General features: G+C 41.5%; 2 protein-coding genes and 1 pseudogene across 6 annotated transcripts in view; 2 read left to right on the top strand and 1 right to left on the bottom strand.

The window, feature by feature from the left end:
* Positions 1–5,173, top strand: part of LOC117531707 (complement C1q-like protein 2) — a 29,613-nt gene extending 24,440 nt beyond the window's left edge. For 2 of the 3 annotated variants that reach the window (XM_034194821.1, XM_034194820.1), the window contains one exon: positions 517–5,173. In XM_034194821.1, the coding sequence (XP_034050712.1) occupies positions 517–797 (281 nt within the window). In that variant the 3' untranslated portion in view covers positions 798–5,173. The remainder of the gene's footprint in view (positions 1–516) is intronic. The other variant, XM_034194822.1, reaches the window with a different exon arrangement.
* The window catches only part of mapkbp1 (mitogen-activated protein kinase binding protein 1), a 113,684-nt gene continuing 95,181 nt past the window's right edge, over positions 2,402–20,904 (bottom strand). For 2 of the 3 annotated variants that reach the window (XM_034194815.1, XM_034194818.1), the window contains 9 exons: positions 20,197–20,331; positions 19,513–19,640; positions 18,941–19,065; positions 18,468–18,650; positions 15,080–15,161; positions 14,522–14,994; positions 13,058–13,828; positions 6,784–6,869; positions 2,402–6,640 (listed from right to left, as the gene is read on the bottom strand). In XM_034194815.1, the coding sequence (XP_034050706.1) occupies positions 6,398–6,640; positions 6,784–6,869; positions 13,058–13,828; positions 14,522–14,994; positions 15,080–15,161; positions 18,468–18,650; positions 18,941–19,065; positions 19,513–19,640; positions 20,197–20,331 (2,226 nt within the window). In that variant the 3' untranslated portion in view covers positions 2,402–6,397. The remainder of the gene's footprint in view (positions 6,641–6,783; positions 6,870–13,057; positions 13,829–14,521; positions 14,995–15,079; positions 15,162–18,467; positions 18,651–18,940; positions 19,066–19,512; positions 19,641–20,196; positions 20,332–20,904) is intronic. The other variant, XM_034194817.1, reaches the window with a different exon arrangement.
* LOC117501242 lies at positions 14,252–14,370 on the top strand (annotated as a pseudogene).

The raw sequence follows: 20,904 nt of genomic DNA, 5'->3' as shown, positions 1-20,904 counted from the left end.
TGGCTGTAGATTTTTCTCTGCGTCCACCATATTTTCTGGGAATTGATCGAGAGACTATAATCCTTGCCACAGAGGGATTGCCATGACGATTGGGGAGTGAGGTTTAATTTGTTTGACAGCGCCTCCTGCTGGGCACAGTTACTATGACAAACAGAATAATAGTAATAATGAGTGGCGTGAACATGCTGAGTTGATCCTGGTGCTGTGCATAAACATTATGCCAGGCACTATGGAAAGTGTGTGTGCTACGGGCCTGGAACAGTCAGAGAACAAGGCTGGTGAAAAACCCGGGGGGGGTACAGTATTGCCTCATCAAGACCCACCTCCAAATGCCACCTGTGCTTAACACAGAAGTGAAGTTCTTAATCTCTTGGAAAGTGGTTTCTAATTAAGTACTAGAATTAACTGGACCCCCTGGCACCAAAAAAAAAGTCTGACAAGTGTTTTTAACTCCATGAGTTAAAAACACTTCTGATGTTTGGAAACTAGTTGACTGTAGTGTAATGTGGTCTGCAGGAGTGTTCACAGCTCCACTCAGAGGCGTTTACTTCTTCAGCTTCACGGCTGCAGATTTCCTGAAAGGCTACATGGGCGTGTACCTGTACAAGAACCGCCAACCAGTCACCTTCAGCCTGGACCTGAACGATCACGGCGGCTACGCTTCAACATCCAGCGGCGTGACCTTGCAGCTGGACAAGGGCGACGTGGTCTGTCTCAGACTGCCGGCCAGCTATCGGCTCTACGACGACTCACGAAACTTTTCCATCTTCTCTGGGTTCTTACTGTTCCCCCTCTGACCAGAAGGAGCGCGCATTTAAACAAAACATTTTACTCAACATCACGCAGTTTCAGGTTCAGGACACAAACAGTCTATGCCAGAAACTACGAGCAGGTTTGATTAAAATTTAACTCAACTGGAAGACATATCCAAGAGAAATTCCATCCTTTTGTCAGGCAAAACCTTCTGTGTCCTAAAACTCAAGAACTGTAAAACCCTCAAAATTTGTATATATTAATACTGTGAACACAAAGATCTGTGTATAAAATCAATCAATCAATCAATTGCGCTCTTCTGACATTTATAAATGCCTTTTTTTAAACCTGTATTTTAGGTTTCAAGTAGGAAATGTATCAGAAGCCCTGAAATGCTCACATCACCCACTGGATGGCAACAAAAGCTGCTCAAATGTGCTGCAAGGTCTCAACTGTTTATTCATTTGAGAAGTTAACTTTTTGGTGAAAATAAGACGGACTGACAGACCAAAATCAACTTAGTTTTTACATTTTCACAGGTAAACTCAACATTACTGCAACTTTAAAACTTTTATTCAATTTTGACAAAACTCCATACAGTAGAAACTGACCTTTGACCTATATTCTGTCTTCTGAAGTCAGTTTGTTTTCTGGAATACAAATTCAGCACCAATTAACCAGTGATGCCAGTGCTCTTTGCCAAAATTGTAAAAACCGCAAATGCTCATTTTAGTAATTCTCAGTAACAAAGACTGAAAATCTGTGATGAAACTGCATCAGTCATTTTTTCCCCTTTACATCATCTGTAGTCCAACAGCAAGAACGTGAACAGTGTCGTTATCAGTAGTCCTGCAAAATGCAAGTTTTGATGCACAATAAATTGTCAGATTAAACTGGGTTGTGAACAAAATTGACGTTCATTTGGACATTCAACACATGTTCAATAAAAAAAAAAAACACCTTTTGCTCAGTTCAGTGCATCAGTTTGGTTCTTGCTATTTTTCCCCCCATTAGTTTAATTTACTTATTTTTTTTCTTGCAGTTCACATTACATTTTCAAGAACTTAATATGTCAACAGCTGTCTTAAAAGCCGATACTGATCTGATACTGACTGATCGCTCTGTTGTTGGTGTCAGTGTAAACCGCGACCTTCCTTTGATGGCGTCCTTATTACAACAGCGCCACACAAAGATGGAAGGGATGTGGGTCAGTTTGCTGAATAGCATTAAGAATCAAATAACTGTGAATGGCACAGGTTCAAGTACCCATGTTGGTGGAAACAGTCTGTAAGTAGTGATGGCCAAGTGCAGCCTCATGAAGCATTAGGGTTTTTTTTTAGAATAAATAAAATGGTAAATGGGCTGCATGTTTATAGCACTGTACAATGATATCTCACATTCACCCATACAATGACATCAGAGTGCTGCCATACAAAGCACTCTCTACACACCAGGAGTAACTTGGGGATTAAGGATGTTGCCCAAGGGCCCTTAGTAATTTTCCAAAATGACGGCGGTTTGAACCGAGGATCCTCTGGTTTCAAGCCCACTGCTTACCAACTAGACCACCACCTCCACTGGATGGCAGTCTCTTCAAAAAGGATTCAAAGCAAGCTGAAGTGCATTGTGCTTTGCACTTTTGTTTTTAAAAGCGACTGCCTTCTAGTGGGCTCAACAAATGCCATATGCTCCACGAGGCCTCATTTGGCCATCACATTTTTGTCTGATTAAAACAAGAAGCAGCAGTACAAACAGCACCATTGTTTGTTGGCTATTTGGTCTTTCATTATGACCCATAATGCAATGCATCACTGCATTGTGCTTTTTACTATGAGTGTCTTGAGTTCTGTTATTGAGTATTTGAGCAAAAGTGCAGTGAGGAAAAGTTTGACAATCCGGTAAGCCTGGGCCATTTTAGATTAAATAATATCGGCAGTGAAAATATGAAACACAAACGAACTTTTCTAGTGACTTTTCACACGTGCATCATTGCGTTGTTGCATTATGGGTAACGGCAAAAAAAATGCAATGGTGAGGATGCAGGCCGTACAATCTGCTTTGCTCCCAGTAAGTGTGTATATATTTACTTAGGTATATATCCAAGGTCAACAAACTGTGCAGTACATTTGTTAAATGGGTTTTACTGAACACATACTGGACTCACCCGACCCACTGCAGACACACTGTGCGCACAATTATGAGGCAAGTTATATTCTTGAGGCTTTTTTTTCTTGAACAAACGTAGCACTCTGTCACTCCAAATCTGAATGTTTAACAAAAGAAACGTCAGTTTTGATGTTCTCAGGGGAACATATATGTGTGCACAGTTATTAGACAACTATCAGTGTGCAGAATTATACAACTAAATTATTCTTATTAGAGTAAGTATAATCAAAATGAACTGAATAATAACTTTTGCAATTTCAAAAAATGGTTCCGTGTGTCCCTTCATGATCCAGCCACGGGTCCATTGAGAGTCACTCATTTCATCTGTCCATAAAACCTTAAAAAAACAAAATCCGTCTTTAGATATTTCTTGGCCCAATCTTATTTCAACTTGAGTCTTGTTCAGCGGTAGTCGTTTCATTCTTCCTGAATTTGGCCACTGAACACCTTGAACTGCTGGAGCCTTCAGGTAGGTGGCAGATCTGGAATATGGTGGCACGGGAGGATGACATGTTCCTGGGTGCATCATGTTTGATTCTTAAGTCTTTTGGAGTTAATTTGCATCTTTTATTCTCCATACGTTTCTTGCCACCCGTATTTGCAACAAAATGTTTGATTGTCGGATGATCACTCCCCAATAGCTCAATGTACGCATTTGGTAGCAGCGGACTACAGGATGCCGGACTGACCGCGAGAGACCGTGCCATGAAGCTGATGCAGCACACTGCAGTCTGTGTTTGGAATACATGTTGCCGTGGTGACAGGCCCATTAAAGGCATGATGACTGAACACTGCCCCCCCCCAGCAACATATGCTTATGTGGTCATCTCAACAATAGGGCAGTGCAGTTTCGCTTGAACCCTGCATAATATCATGGGATTTGACGGGGACAGCCTCCCGTTGCGTAACACAAACACAGCATCACTTCACATGGATAAATTGTGTACTGTTTTATTTTTCTGCTGCAATTACCAAAGCAGTCGCGAAAAGTGCTTTTTTATTTCCCGCTTCTCAGTGGAGAAGGGAAGACAAGGCAAATGTGAGAGGTCGTGTCGGTAAGTGTTAGCCTACACAGCTAATGAGAGTAGCTGCATTCTCTCGCATGTACAACCTCGACACGTTTGAGCTCCGGGTCGTAAATGTATCGCAACACGTCGACTTTCCACCGCATCATCGATTTTTCTTTCCATTTTCACTTTGTTTGCATGCAATTTGCCCAAAAACTCTGTGTTGTGTTTCTGTCTCTGGAAGTAGAGAAATTACATCATATGCATCATATTTTACCCCTTTAGCACCTACCCTCAAATGAGACTGCACTGCCTACTTGCACCTACGTTTTCATAGCATTTGAGTTCCTGATTTGTTTGTTCAGCTTCGTAAAACTTCGTAAAAACCTTGCAACTGTTAGAATGGTCTAAGCAGTGCGTCACCCCTCTGTCTAGTCTGCTTGAGGTTTCTTCCTCAATATCATCTGAGGGAGTTTTTCCTGACTACTGTCGCCTATGTGCTTGCTCTAGGGGTTGCTAAGGTTAGACCTTACTTGTCTGAAGCACCTTAAGGCAGCTTTGTTGTGATTTTGAGCTATATAAATGAAATAAACTGAAATGGAATAACTTAGTTTTTCTGGAGTATTGCATCCCTCTGAAAGGCATTTCACAATTTTTTTTGACTTTCCAGTGAGTGTTAAATCTCTCTTTACCCATTTTGTTTGTGGGAAAGTAGCTGTCTCATAATTATGCACAACTCAACATCAGGTGTTAAATGACTTTCAGCCACACCCTCCTCCATTACACAAAGACATCACTTGAGAATGGTCAAATCCGGTCAGCATTCAGATGTCCTGGAGATGGAAAATATGCACAGCAATGACTGCATGGTCAGAATAACCACTTGCCTCATATGTGGGCACAATGTGCTGTACTGATGCCCCACTTATAATACAGAGTATTTATCTATTTTTCCATTCGCTTGATTTGCCATGCTTAGGGATTTGCGTTTACCTTCTATTTTCACACTGTACTTTGCCCTACTGTTACAATTTTATTATGACTGTTGCTCTGACACTGCAAAATCTCCCATGTGAGATGAATAAATCATCTTAAAAAATGGGTGAGCCTATGAAAACAGCACTGTAATTGCTGCAGTGTTGACCTGATTTGGAGAAAAAAAAAAGCCTCAAATTACAGCCTAGTCTTCAAACTCAAATACATTATTTGCCCTTAACTGGAATTGTCTGTGACAGCTAAAATAAAAACTTTGTCCATGTCCGAATATACAGAGAGGCCCCCCTGAGGATGATGCCAGGTGAACTGGACTTTCATTCAGAACTACCATAGGGACTGCACAAAAATACTGCAGAATCTAACAACTGAATTCGCACAAGCACTTTATGTTGGTGTTCCAGTGTTGTTAGAACAATAACATGCTTGTGCACGTAGCATGCTACTAACATTAGCATGCTAACCAGCCAGCGTTGCACATGTCATAATGGTGGTATATTTGCGAGCATTGCTACCATTCTTGTATCAAAGTTAACATTTAATGTAACTGAACTACTGCTAAGAATACACACAAAAGAAAATCCATTAGCATGTTTGTGGCTTCCACGTTTTCTCAGCGTTGTATCCAAGAACAGTGGGAGGAATTTTTTTTCTTTTCAGTTTTAGGAAGACTTGACATATTGTGGAGATTTCAGCTCCTTCAGATTACTGGGAGTGCGTTTAGCCGTCCTCTTCCACACAGAAAAACCAACAACAAAAAAGAACCATCCACGTGCTTAATACAAACAGATGGTCATTCTTAAAAAACACAGGGTTGAAAAGTTTGTCCATACAGATGAAAGTTTTCGTTTAAAAAATGTCTTATATAAAAAAAAATATATATTAAAAACATCAGGTGTCCTTGTTGCAAATTTTTCAGTTTTCTTTAAAGAAAGAAAAAAAAAACTAAAATATTTTGGCATAATGCCAAGTTAAGACTGAAAATCCTTGCTCACATAAAAAAATGGCTTAGATCCTTCATCTGCAAGATGAGGAGGAGCAGCTGTGGAAAAGGAGAGCAAGGGAACAAGGACAAAGAGGAGGAAATGAGTGAAAAAAGTAGAAAGCAGACAAGAAGAAACATGAGAGGGAAAATAGTCCAAAGTTCAAAAGATGGAGGTGAAAGGTTAAAACAGCCGAGGAACAGGAGGGCAAAGAGGAAGCAGAAATGAAAGGAATGTACCATAAAGATAAGAAAGGAGGAGGAGAATGTGGAATAAAGTATGAGAGCGAACTAGGGCACCGCGCTCGTAGAGCGCAAACCACTGAGACTAGTTTCCAATTCCACAAAATTTTACCTTGGAAAAAATTTAAGGTCAAAGTCCTGTTAGAAGTGGCTTTTCAGAAGCTAAAGTAGATGTGATCAAATGTCAGGAGGATGTATGTAGTTCATGCACTTGAATCGAAGTTTCGTTCATGGAGGTAAACATAAATCCAGCCTACGACAGTGGGACGTTGAGCCGCCTCTGGACCGCCTGCAGGAGGAGGACAGAGTACTCCTCCAGGAGAGCCGCCATCTTCTGCTCCCCCATTCCACTGGATCCGCTGTCTGTTCCCAACATGCCCAGCGTGTGGAGCGGCAGTGAGTTTAGCTCCGCCCTCATGGCCTGGAAGGCCCCTGATAGGAGGCTGGCCATCTCTTGCTGCTCGGGGGTGGAGTCGTCTGGAGATGTGGCGATCACCTGCAGGAAGTGATGGACAGATCAGGTGACTGCGTGCGGGAGGTCACGGTTTCACTTGAGGTGTGTGAGCTTCTGCTGGTGAACAGAGGAAGCGGTTTGGACGACCATGTGTGTGCTGGTGCGTAGCGCAGTGACGGACTCACCGTTCTGTACAGGTGCGTTGCTTTTTTAAAGCAGCTCTGCAGCTCGCTGGCCAGAGTTATGCAGGTGTCTACACTCATCGAGCGCTCTGCAAACACAAACCAGTGTAAAGTCACTCCAATAAAATACCAACAATTAAACCTGTCACTGTCACAAGAACTCTTTCTCCTCTATCTTATTCCTTCAACATGTTGGGTAGTTTTCCCTCCAAATGGAACCCACACTTTGGTTAACTACCCATGATTCAGACCAAACTGATGTTTGACATGCCCCTTTTAAATTCTTCTCTCTTCCAATCTATTGAACTGTGTAACAGGTGATGCACCAGACAAACAAACCATCCACATGCTGTTTCTCTAGCCACAGCGACAGAAGCCTAGAACCCCTACAGAACTGTCATACAGTAGTGTTCAGAATAATAGTAGTGCTATGTGACTAAAAAGATTAATCCAGGTTTTGAGTATATTTCTTATTGTTACAAGGGAAACAAGGTACCAGTAGATTCAGTAGATTCTCACAAATCCAACAAGATCAAGCATTCATGATATGCACACTCTTAAGGCTATGAAATTGGGCTATTAGTAAAAAAAAAGTAGAAAAGGGGGTGTCCACAATAATAGTAGTGTGGCATTCAGTCAGTGAGTTCATCAATTTTGTGGAACAAACAGGTGTGAATCAGGTGTCCCCTATTTAAGGAAGAAGCCAGCACCTGTTGAACATGCTTTTCTCTTTGAAAGCCTGAGGAAAATGGGACGTTCAAGACATTGTTCAGAAGAACAGCGTAGTTTGATTAAAAAGTTGATTGGAGAGGGGAAAACTTATACACAGGTGCAAAAAATTATAGGCTGTTCATCTACAGTGATCTCCAATGCTCCAATGGACAAAAAACCAGAGACGTGTGGAAGAAAATGGAAAACAACTGTCAAAATGGATAGAAGAATAACCAGAATGGCAAAGGCTCACCCATTGATCAGTTCCAGGATGATCAAAGACAGTCTGGAATTACCTGTAAGTGCTGTGACAGTTAGAAGACGCCTGTGTGAAGCTAATTTATTTGCAGGAATCCCCTGCAAAGTCAACCTGTTAAATAAAAGACGTGCAGAAGAGGTTACAATTTGCCAAAGAACACATCAACTGGCCTAAAGAGAAATGGAGGAATATTTTGTGGACTGGTGAGTAAAATTGTTCTTTTTGGGTCCAAGGGCCGCAGACAGCTTGTGAGACGACCCCCAAAATCTGAATTCAAGCCACAGTTCACAGTGAAGACAGTGAAGCATGGTGGTGCAAGCATCATGATATGGGCATGTTTCTCCTACTATGGTGTTGGGCCTATATATCGCATACCAGGTATCATGGATCAGTCTGGATATGTCAAAATACTTGAAGAGTCATGCTGCCTTATGCTGAAGAGGACATGCCCTTGAAATGGGTGTTTCAACAAGACAATGACCCCAAGCACACTAGTAAACAAGCAAAATCTTGGTTCCAAACCAACAAAATTAATGCCTCGCAGATGTGAAGAAATCATGAAAAACTGTGGTTATACAACTAAATACTAGTTTAGTGATTCACAGGATTGCTAAAAAAGCAGTTTGAACATAATAGTTTTGAGTTTGTAGCATCAACAGCAAATCAAATCAATTTTATTTATATAGCGCCAAATCACAACAAACAGTTGCCCCAAGGCGCTTTATATTGTAAGGCAAAAGCCATACAACAATTACAGAAAAACCCCAACGGTCAAAACGACCCCCTGTGAGCAAGCACTTGGCGACAGTGGGAAGGAAAAACTCCATTTTAACAGGAAGAAACCTCCAGCAGAACCAGGCTCAGGGAGGGGCAGTCTTCTGCTGGGACTGGTTGGGGCTGAGGGAGAGAATCAGGAAAAAGACATGCTGTGGAAGAGAGCAGAGATCAATCACTAATGATTAAATGCAGAGTGGTGCATACAGAGCAAAAAGAGAAAGAAACACTCATAGCATCATGGGAACCCCCCAGGAGTCTAAGTCTATAGCAGCAAAACTAAGGGATGGTTCAGGGTCACCTGATCCAGCCCTAACTATAAGCTTTAGCAAAAAGGAAAGTTTTAAGCCTAATCTTAAAAGTAGAGAGGGTGTCTGTCTCCCTGATCTGAATTGAGAGCTGGTTCCACAGGAGAGGAGCCTGAAAGCTGAAGGCTCTGCCTCCCATTCTACTCTTAAAAACCCTAGGAACTACAAGTAAGCATGCAGTCTGAGAGCGAAGCGCTCTATTGGGGTGATACGGTACTATGAGGTCCCTAAGATAAGATGGGACCTGATTATTCAAAACCTTGTAAGTAAGAAGAAGAATTTTAAATTCTATTCTAGAATTATCGGGAAGCCAATGAAGACAGGCCAATACGGGTGAAATATGCTCTCTCCTTCTAGTCCCCGTCAGTACTCTAGCTGCAGCGTTTTGAACTGAAGGCTTTTCAGGGAACTTTTAGGTCAACCTGATAATAATGAATTACAACAGTCCAGCCTAGAGGAAATAAATGCATGAATTAGTTTTTCAGCATCACTCTGAAACAAGACCTTTCTAATTTTAGAGATATTGTGCAAATGAAAAAAAAAGCAGTCCTACATATTTGCTTAATATGCGCATTGAAGGACATATCCTGATCAAAAAAAGATTTCTCACAGTATTACTGGAGGTCAGGGTAATGCCATCCAGAGTAAGGATCTGGTTAGACACCATGTTTCTAAGATTTGTGGGGCCAAGTACAATAATTTCAGTTTTATCTGAATTTAAAAGCAGAAAATTAGAGATCATCCATGTCTTTATGTCTGTAAGACATTCCTGCAGTTTAACTAATTGGTGTGTGTCCTCTGGCTTCATGGATAGATAAAGCTGGGTATCATCTGCGTAACAATGAAAATTTAAGCAATGCTTTCTAATAATACTGCCTAAGGGAAGCATGTATAAGGTGAATAAAATTGGTCCTAGCACAGAACCTTGTGGAACTCTATAATTAACCTTAGTCTGTGAAGAAGACTCCCCATTTACATGAACAAATTGTAATCTATTAGATAAATATGATTCAAACCACCGCAGCGCAGTGCCTTTAATACCTATGGCATGCTTTAATCTCTGTAATAAAATTTTATGGTCAACAGTATCAAAGCAGCACTGAGGTCTAACAGGACAAGCACAGAGATGAGTCCATTGTCTGAGGCCATAAGAAGATCATTTCTAACCTTCACTAATGCTGTTTCTGTACTATGATGAATTCTAAAACCTGACTGAAATTCTTCAAATAGACCATTCCTCTGCAGATGATCAGTTAGCTGTTTTACAACTACCCTTTCAAGAATTTTTGAGAGAAAAGGAAGGTTGGAGATTGGCCTATAATTAGCTAAGATAGCTGGGTCAAGTGATGGCTTTTTAAGTAATGGTTTAATTACTGCCACCTTAAAAGCCTGTGGTACATAGCCAACTAATAAAGATAGATTGATCATATTTAAGATCGAAGCGTTAATTAATGGTAGGGCTTCCTTGAGCAGCCTGGTAGGAATGGGGTCTATCTAATAGACATGTTGATGGCTTGGAGGAAGTAACTAATGAAAATAACTTAGAACAATCGGAGAGAAAGAGTCTAACCAAATACCAGCATTACTGAAAGCAACCAAAGATAACGATATGTCTTTGGGATGGTTATGAGTAATTTTTCTCTAATAGTTAAAATTTTATTAGCAAAAAAAAAGTCATGAAGTCATTACTAGTTAAAGTTAAAGGAATACTCGGCTCAATAGAGCTCTGACTCTTTGTCAGCCTGGCTACAGTGCTGAAAAGAAACCAGGGGTTGTTCTTATTTTCTTCAATTAGTGATGAGTAGCAAGATGTCCTAGCTTTACGGAGGGCTTTTTTATAGAGCAACAGACTTTTTTTCCAGGCTAAGGCATCTATGTGGATGTTAAAATCACCCACTAGCAGATGCCACTATTATTGTGAACACCCCCCTTTTCTACTTTTTTTTTTTACTAATAGCCCAATTTCATAGCCTTAAGAGTGTGCATATCATGAATGCTTGGTCTTGTTGGATTTGTGAGGATCTACTGAATCTACTGGTACCTTGTTTCCCATGTAACAATAAGAAATATACTCAAAACCTGGATTAATCTTTTTAGTCACATAGCACTACTATTATTCTGAACACTACTGTAGGTGTGTCTTCAGTCACTAGTTTTCTTCTTGCAAAGTCACTCAGTTTTTGAGAACAGCCAACTTGAGATTGATTTACTGTACAGCACCATACTCAAGAACTAAACACATGTTTATGCATCGAACCCTGACTTGTCAAAAGAAAACTGGCCACTTATGAAAAGCGATGATTTGTATTAATCATTTGTCCAAGTAATAAAATTGAGTTGACTGTAGATACAAACACCTGTAATTTCTGAAATGGTGAATGTGCTATTTTTGTTAAACCTAGAGGATTCACTAAAAGTTCTGATTGTTTCATATCAACTCCATCGTGGCGGTGTACAGAGGCAAAAAAAAAAAAAAAAAAAAAAAAAGGTCACTGTAATGACATATGGACTTGACTTGAATGCCTCTTTAAACACCATAGAAAATTCCAGACATGACAGAATTACTTTTAAAAGATTCTGAATGAATAATCTGAACAATTATGAGTTCAGTGGGGACCTGTTGGCTGTATGTAAGGACTTCAAATCCAAGGCTTGTAGAGCTCGACTTCTTAGCAGTCAAGAGAACATTCATTGTACCAGGAGCGACTCTGATTTTCCAAAGCATATAAAGCTTGGGACATTTAGATTTACACCGGGAACATTTACATTGAAGGAGGAGGTTAAGAAAAAACCCCTAGAAATTCATGAACATTTGTTGTAAAGAGCCAACAAAACTACAGAATCACAACTAGAGAACTGAAGAAGGACTTGAAGACATCAGACAGGAATATGAGATGGTCCAGCTTTAAGACACAAAAAAGTGTCAGAAATCAACTATAAACCTTTAACAAGATTTTCGTAGGGAAACAGCATTTTGAGAAATAGCATCCGGATGGCTCAGTTGGTGATACAAGTGCCAAATCTGGTATAAATACTTATGAGAAGTCCTTTTCTTCAAAAAAAGATGTTAGCCACATTCAATTTTAATTTTAAATTTTTTAGGAGAAAAATGTTCAAGTCATTGTTTCATCTGTTCAACAGTCCATTCTGGATGTTTCATGTCTTCATGCACTGATATGGGAGCAAAGCAAACTCCATCACAGGGAATCTCTCTGTATGCTACCCAAACCTAGTTTAGCCCGCAAGCCAGTGTGATTTACTGGGGTGTGGCCACTGCCGTGCACAAGCAACTACTTGGACCCATAGGTAAGAGTTTGGTATGCAGTGAGGACTAGTGTTCATCCAAAGGATATGGCTGACTTAAAAAGCAAAAGTACTACCTCTACTAGTACACCCTTATCCCCCAAACATAATCACACATTCTACAGCATACATGCATGCACACTTATTAAAAACATACACAGTCACAATTTGCCAAAGAACACTGAAGTTCAATACCCCCCCCCGCCATTTCACAGTACAGTATTTAACAGGTACAACATTGAAATAAACCAAAATTGTGCAAATATATGAGGAAAATACATATTTCTGGGTACCATCCTGAAAAATGGCCACCATCTTGGAAACTCACCAACAGCTTTTTTGGAAAATGTAGACCAAGAAGTACCATTGTGCCAAATTTCATGCTTGCATCACAAAATGAAAGATTTTCATATGCTTTAGTAGTGTCACAATACATGTATCTGTCTTGAACCGTACTGTATGCACGCAACAGTTCAGGGCACAGAACACAAGAACCAAAGTACAGGTTTCATCTTTTTCTATGTTGATGCACAGAAAATCTGACAGTGAAGACTGAAATAAATCTGTCTAATAAATAATATCCAATAGATCTTTATCTGGAACTAAAGGTTACATTCAAAATGAGTTGCACATATTGTTCTGATAAAAATTAAATCTATGCATTTGGGGGAAATTGAGTTTGAAAGGTTTTAGTCAAGGTGTATGTAAACGTATGTCTGCAACAGTACGTCACTGAGGGAAAATGTCTTGACAAAACAACATGACTACAGACAAGAAGAAAAACATGAAAACAGACGTCAACAGGAGGAGGAGGAGTCTGTGACAGACACGGAGTCAGGATGGAGGGTTTGAGAGAAGGGTTGATAAAGAAAAGGAGTAAGAAGAAGATGCTGATGAAGGTGAAGTTGCCGAGAGTCCAAACCTGCATCCTCCATCCAGTCAGAGCCAGTAGAACCTGCAGGAGTCTGACTTCGCTCCTCCATTTGAGGGTGCTCCTCCTGCCGTGCTGGTGTCAGAGGTGAAACTGTGGCCGGAGGAGGCCGAGAGGAAGATAACAAGTGGGCAGCAGAGGTCTTGGAGGAGGTGGAGAAGGATGCTACTGAGGGTTTGTTGGGGAGCGGCCTACTGCTACCGGCCACTCGAGCCTGCAGGCTACGTGTAGGGGGGGCTGTCTGATTAACATGGTTCCCAAAGGCTGAAGACGAGGAGGCGACAACAACAGGGACAACGGTAGCCTGGGGCGTCGCGGCAGCACTGGAAGGTACCACAGCCACAACAGGAAGTGAAGCCTCTTTCACCTGAGAGGAGGAGGTTGCTGCTGATAACGAGACCACTTCAGCTGCTGACACCCTGCAGCCTGGTTCCTCAGGGGCTTCTGGGACATTTAGACTATCCCCCATGGACACTGAGCGTGACATCTTGGCCATGGAGCTGGCAGTGGGGCTCATGTACGAGCGTGGTGCTGACACCGTTGATGATGCGGATGAAGACTTCCGTGGCGTTGATGTGGAGGTTGATGCGGCCGAAGGGACGTTGGCAGTTTCGTCCTGGGGGGACTTTGGGGAGGTGGGGCACTGTTGCTGAGTGGGTGGTGCTGTGGACAGGGGGCGTCTGGGGGAGGAGGGAAGGGTGGTGGGGCGCTGAGGTGCGACCTCTCTGGATGGATGAGTGGTCAACTGGGAGAGAGAGGGATCTGATGGAGAGAGAGAGGCAGAGAGACTTTTTCAACACAATCTCTTTGACGTCGAGGACATTAACCTACAACAAAGGGTAGAAACTGTGGAGAAACTACCAATTTCAAAAAGAAGGTAGCTTTAAAATGGTTCTTCATGGAGTCCAACATCTCAGTCAAACCTTAAGTGCTCATAAGCTTTTTTTTTTTTTTTAAGAGAACTTTGGGATTTATGCACCATGATACCAGCAAGCGATAGTTTGATAGGAGCTTACCAATTCTGGAAAAGACAATGTCATCTAAAAACACTTTGCCTCTAAAGTTATCTGCTGGTAGTTATTTTTCTAACAACACCAGTTACAATACCTCAGGTCTGTCAAAATGTCAGGCTTGATCACAATGGTTCTTTCTGTTTGAATACCTGATCAGTACTTTTAAAATGATACCTACAGCCAGTCTGCTCTGTGTCAGCCTGATCCCGTCAGATCTCAGAAGCTAAGCAGAGCAGGATCTGGTTAGTACTTGGATGGGAGACCTCTTTGGAACACCAGTGGCTGTGTGTGTTTCTCCAGCTAAAACTGGAGTTGCGTCAGGAAGGGCATCCAGGGTGAAACTTGTGCCAATTACCAATGCTGATCTGGCTGTATCTGCTGTGGCGACCCCGAACAAAACCGGGAGCAGCTGAATGAACAACAACAACTTTTAAAATGATACCTGCTTCAGACATTAGACTACTGATGGACTGAGCCTTGCGAAGTCCTGAGTTCGAGCCAAAATGGGATGTGACTGCTCGAGCTGTTTGACCAAGGACCCTCCTGGGTTCTACAGCTGGGTGGACCTTTTTCTTCAATGGAGAGGGACGATGGGACTGCAGGGTTGAGCATGCCTTCTCCTCCTCCACATTCTCCACCTGGCTCCGGATGTTGTCTGGACCTTGCTGAAGATGGTTCAGGATGTGAGGGGACTGTATTGGATGTTGACCCTGGTTGGTCCTGTTCTGGGACTGGACTTGGTCCTGAAGAGTGGAAGTCTGGTCTTTATCATATTTCTGGATTTGGTCCTGGTTCCATGATGCTCTGTTGTCCTGGGTTCTGTTTTGGTTCTGCTCCATGAGCGGTCGAACTTCAGACACCAGAAGTATTCCACCACTCCCGGAGGTCCGAGGTGGCAGAGGAAAGACAACCCTACTGTAGGGGACACAAACCAAAACATAAGTGACAGCAAAACATTTAACGGGTTGTGAAGTGTCGCAAACACAAAATGGTGTTGTACCTCCCACTGGAATTCTGAGAAAGGAACCGGGATGAGATACTGAGACTCTCACTGGAACTATGAGATGCTCGGCTCGGACTCCCTGTCAACACAAACACACACACACGATCTTAGTTTATACCAAGCTTGAGCAATATAACAGATCAAATTACCGGCCAAAGAACCAAAAACAAAATTTGTAAAAGTCCATTAAAGTTATATATATAAAATCCAGATCATGTTGAGGAATGGCCTGTTGCTAAGCAACAGTGGAAACCAATTCCACACCACGTTCCTGTCTGTCTGTAATGCCTAACTACATAGCAAAGGTTAGCTCCCGATGATAAATCGATAAAAGTATCAATCACAATCAGAGTTTAGTGAGGTGTTTCCTTATCTGACAACTTCAGCTGAAAGTAAAAATTTTACAACATTAAAGACATTGCAAAAGTATTCACCCCTTGGGCTTGTACACATTTTAATTTGTTTATGCCATTTCAAACACAAAAAGTAATTCAGGCTTCTCTTGACTAAATGGATCCTTCTTGTACCCTGCCCCATGCCCTATGACTGCTGGGATGGCCCCCCCTAACCCACCATAAAATGCAGATTTAGCAGGCTAACATATCATGTTTGCATTGAGACAGTTTGAAGTACATTCATCCCAAAGATGAATTGTGATTTGAAAGTTTGATTTGTGTGAAATAACTTGAATAACATCAACTAGCAGCCGGTCTGCTCTGTGTCAGTCTGATTCCGTCAGATCTCTGAAGCCAAGCAGTGTGGGGACTGATTAGTACTTGGATGGGAGACCTCTTCGGAACACCAGGGGCTGTGTGGGTTTCTCTAGGGAAAACTGGAGTTAAGTCAGGAAGGGCATCTGGGGTAAAACCTGTGCCAAATACCAATGCGGATCTGGCTGTATCCGCTGTGGCGACCCTGAACAAAATGGGAGCAGTAAAAAGGACAACAACTTGAACAGCATCAACTGACAATAAATTCTGTCGAAAACATGACATAATAAGATCAAAGACTTACAGGGAGAATTAGCTTTTCCGTATGAATGATGGCCAAAAAATAAATAAAAATAAATAAAAGTCAGGTCGGCCTTTTTGGCGCACTTTAAATCGCCTCCCTGCAGCAGAACAATGTTTCCATTTCTTTGTTGTTTCAGTGTGATGCGCAGTTCACGGTAAAATCTGAAATGGAGTGTCTCATTCGCTGCTGTGTGGATGAGCGGAGGCACGTTACATTTATCCTTCAGTCTCGGATCAGGACGTGAAAATGCGAGACTGCGGCATTTCATCAGAGATTATACAAAAACAAATATCATGAAATCAGACCATAAACTAAATCCAATGTGGGCCAAGAAAACAAAAAGAACCCGAAAACGTTTACCACAGAAGTAAAAACCCAGATTTCTGGGAATTCACGGAAAACTCCCATCACTGGATAGAACACATGTAAATCATCATTTTATTACTAGTGTTCTTTAGTTAAGTCAAGGGATGGATACATGTACATTTCCAAGTCGCTGAATTTGTCTTGGACTTTATTTAAAATCAGTCATTAAAAAATACACACAGTGGTGTACTGTATGGTAAAACTGTGTAGAGTAGGCAGTTCTTAAAATCTGAGTGACCATGTCAAAAGGAGAATAGTGAGGGAAGCCACAAAGACACAAATGACATCAATTAAGCTGCAGAGATCTGTTTTCAGTCTGAGTTAGAGTACAATTTTAGACATTTTAATATAGAGAAGCCTGAACTGCTTTTTGGGTTCAAAATGGTAAACAAATTAAAATGTGTAAAAACCCCAAGGGGGTGAATACTTTTGTAACACACTGCAAAATAGGTGCAACTACAATTAATTCTCTTGAACTACATTTAACATTTTCATGCTAAAAGAGACATTTCACATTGTGAAACCTCAGTGACCCTTAACGACCTTAAAAATTCACATAAATAGCCGAGTTAAAGTTCTGTAACATAACATAGGTGTAATAGTTTCTAACTGTTTAAGTTGTTGTTTGTCTTTTGGTCACTCCTAGTTACTCGGGGTCACCACAGTGGATCCAGTACAGATCCGTTTTGGGATCTGGCACAAGTTTCCTGATGCACCTTCAGCTGTGCACAGAGATAAAGGCCCTGGTCTTCCCAAGTGGTCTCCAGGACCTGCTCTGCTTCACTTCTACAATCCGACAGGATCAGGTGCACACAAAGCAGGGTGGCTGTTCATCAAAAATATTTAAAGTATTCTTCACAAAGTTAGAAAAACTTTTTTTTAATTACAATCCTGAAAGTTTTGTGCTTGAATCATGAAAATTCACAGTCCTATGATAGACTTTGTTTATCTGTCCCACTAAACGTCCTTTAATACAGTCCTTCTCAAATAGTGGGGCATGCCCCCTCAGGGGGTGTGGTGCGATGCCAGGGGGGCACGTGTGACCACGGGGAACATGCTTTTTTTTCCCCGTACTAGAAAAAAAGTGTAATTGCACATCCACTACAGTAGGTGGCAGTGGCACTCTCATTGTCAGAGTGTGCGCAGAGAATATTACAGTTCTAGCATAATGGAATGCAGCTCTATGTAGGGTTTTTTTTCACACTACGGTGGGAGACGAGGAAAGACCGCTGTGTCTTAAAATGTTGGCAGCGGACAGCATGAAACCAAATAAATTAAGGCATCACTTAAAGACATTACACCCTAATCACGCAGATAAGCCACTTGAGTTTTTTTTTTTTTTTTTTTTTGGGGGGGGGAAAACGTGCCAAATTTTGCCAGCAATCAAACCAGTGAGCACCGTTAGCATCAAAGCACCAAAGCAGAGAAGCTGAGCAGCAGCAGACATGGTCTGTCAGGCTTAGTGACCCAAGTGCTGCAAAAATAAAAAAATAAAAATCACAAAAAAATCAGCACAAATTGTTTTATTCATTTTTGTGTTGCCTGTTAAAGTGGTTTATATATTGTGCTTGTGAATAAGTGTTCTGATCAATTTTAATTTATTATTATTCATTGATTTTATTTCATTTTGTTTTTCAGTATCAAATGGCAGTCGGTCAAAAAATGTTTATAGTTTAAGGATTTTTTTTTATTTCAAGCAAAGCGATGCAAATTTTTTTCTGTTACAGACTAAAAAAGAATGTTGATAAAGTTATTCTTAGCTGAAAGTTGATCTAAAGTTCGTTTGTTGTTTTCTTTCATGTTAATAAGGATACAATGTTATGCAGTGGTGTACTTATAACAATTTTATGGCCAAATGATATTATTTATAGTCACGGTGGAGAGTGGCGGGGTGTTTTCTTCTTCGGGGGGAGGTAACAGAAAATAATTGAGAAGTACTGCTTTAATGGAAGTAATGAGGTCGTCCACACCGACTGTGGTGGGTCTGACTGAGCTCCTGCTGTACCTGAGCTGGAGAGGTCAGCCAGTGTGACAAAGTGCTCTTTGAGGAAAGCTTCCTGATCAGGAGTCTGAGGAACCACCTGGGACACTCCAACAGCTCTTCCTCCTTCCTCCTCCTCTTCCTCTTCCTCCATCTCCTGCTCAGAGGAGTTTCCCTCCGTGCTGAGGGGTTCAGTGGGTTCCACGTCTGAGCGATGAGAGCGTGAGGACATGAATAATTACACTACTGATTATTTATATATGTATGTAATGTAGTATGTAGTGCAACAAGAGTCATCAGGAGATGACATGTCACCCCCCCGGTCCCCACAAATCATACAAAGAGTCAGGGACCACCCAAGTACATTATGCTAAATATGAACGAAACTGATCAACTGGTTCTTGAGATATTACACTAACAAGGGTGGCAATGACAATTATCTTCTTAATGGTATTGAGCTTGAGCTTGACTGATAAACGCTTGTCTGTCTGTCTCACCATCTCTTGCTGGTCTGTCTGGACTGGACAGTCTGGAGGAGAAGCCCAGTGAGCAGCCGCTGTCTGGACTTGGTTTGTCCTGACGTCCACCTACAGCAGAAGACACCGCCTTCACCTGGAACTCACTAAGAATGCAAGGGGGGGCATTACCACACAATAAAAATGAAGACAAAAATAACATTTTAAATGCTCACTTTCTTTTAAACAGAGAGCCTGCAGTATGAGGTTAGCCTATTTTTTTTTCGTACTTCAATTAGTTGACGTGTAAAAAAAACAAAACAAAAAAACAATAGATTTTCATGTTTACAGAATTCTCCTTTACAATGAAAAACAGGACTCATTTATTTCAGATTTAAAAAATAAATCTTTCTTAATGAGTCTTTTTTTTGCATTGAAAGTATTATTTCAAATACCTAAAAGTACAAAGAATAAATACACAAGTTTGCTTCTGTTACTTAGTGGCTCTTAGTTGTGGTTTATCATTCAAGAAGAGCTGCATCAGTTTAGTTTAATCTGTTTTACACTTCAGCCAAAAAGTGTCAATGCAGTGAGTGGCAAGTAAACTGTCCTACCTGCCTGTCAGGCTCACTCTTTCCTCCCATTGGTCAGGATATAGCACAGGATCCTCCGTGTCTGGGCTCTGTTTAGACAACAGGATGAAGTCTGGCCTCTGACTGGTTCTCCCCTCATCATCATCCACCTAGAGAGAAGGATATGCTTTATTTTAGAAAACAAACTAAATTAATAAAAGACCGCTCTCTTGAATAAAGAGAAGTAATAATTTTCATATGCTCTTGAATAAATAGAGGGAATAACCTTTATTGGCAGCACAGTGGCTTAGTGGTTAGCACTGCTGCCTCACAACAAGAAGGTCTTGGGATTTCTTCCCATCTGATCCTATCTATTTGGAGTTTACATGTTCTCTCTGTGTTTGTGTGAGTCCCCTTCCTCCCACTACCAAAGTTAAATTGGCTGTAGATGTGAATGACTGTGCTTGACTGTTTATATGTGGCCCTGTGATAGACTGGCATCCTGTCTAGGGTGTACCCTGTCGCTCACCCAATGACTGCTGAGAGAGGCTACAGCTCTCCTGTGACCCTTAAATGAAATAAGTGGGTACAGGAAATGAATGAATAACTTTCATATTCTCTTGAATAAAGATAGAGAATAATCTCCACACTTCTTGACACTTTACTTGCTTCACTTTACTTTACTCCTTCATTAACTGGTTGGTTTGTGTGTGTCCGTCAGCTTACCCATGCAGTGGTGACCTGCAGACTGACGGTACTGCCTAGCTCCTGATTGGTCCTGTGAAGTCCCACCTCTACACGGTTAGTCCTCTTATTTGGGCTGCAGGCGGACGTCTTAGCATCAGTGTTGCAGTTCTTCACCTGAAGGTGCAGATTAAAAGTCATCTTAGTGCTGGATTCACCTCATGTGGGAAAAGATAGGATTCACTTTTTAAAAAAAGTATATTTTAGAAAGCACATTTTATTGTAATTCACGTCGGCAGTAATGACACTCGGTTACGCCAATCGGAGGTCACTAAAATTAACATTAAATCGGTGTGTAACTTTGCAAAAACAATGTCGGACTCTGTTGTTTTCTCTGGGCCCCTCCCCAATCAGACCGGGAGTGACATGTTTAGCCGCATGTTCTCCTTGAATTGCTGGCTGTCTGAGTGGTGTCCAAAAAATGAGGTGGGCTTCATTGATAATTGGCAAAGCTTCTGGGGAAAACCTGGTCTTGTTAGGAGAGACGGCATCCATCCCACTTTAGATGGAGCAGCTCTCATTTCTAGAAATCTGGCCAATTTTCTTGGATCCTCCAAACTGTGACTGTCCAGCGTTGGGACCAGGAGGCAGAGCTGTGGTCTTATACACCTCTCTGCAGCTTCTCTCCCCCTGCCATCCCCTCGTTGCCCCATCCCCGTAGAGACGGTGCCTGCTCCCAGACCACCAATA

Source organism: Thalassophryne amazonica, chromosome 19 (genome assembly GCF_902500255.1).
Source record: "Thalassophryne amazonica chromosome 19, fThaAma1.1, whole genome shotgun sequence".
Classification (NCBI taxonomy): Eukaryota; Metazoa; Chordata; class Actinopteri; order Batrachoidiformes; family Batrachoididae; genus Thalassophryne; species Thalassophryne amazonica.
The sequence above is the reverse complement of the archived record's forward strand: the minus strand, read 5'-3'. Positions and strand labels throughout refer to the sequence as shown.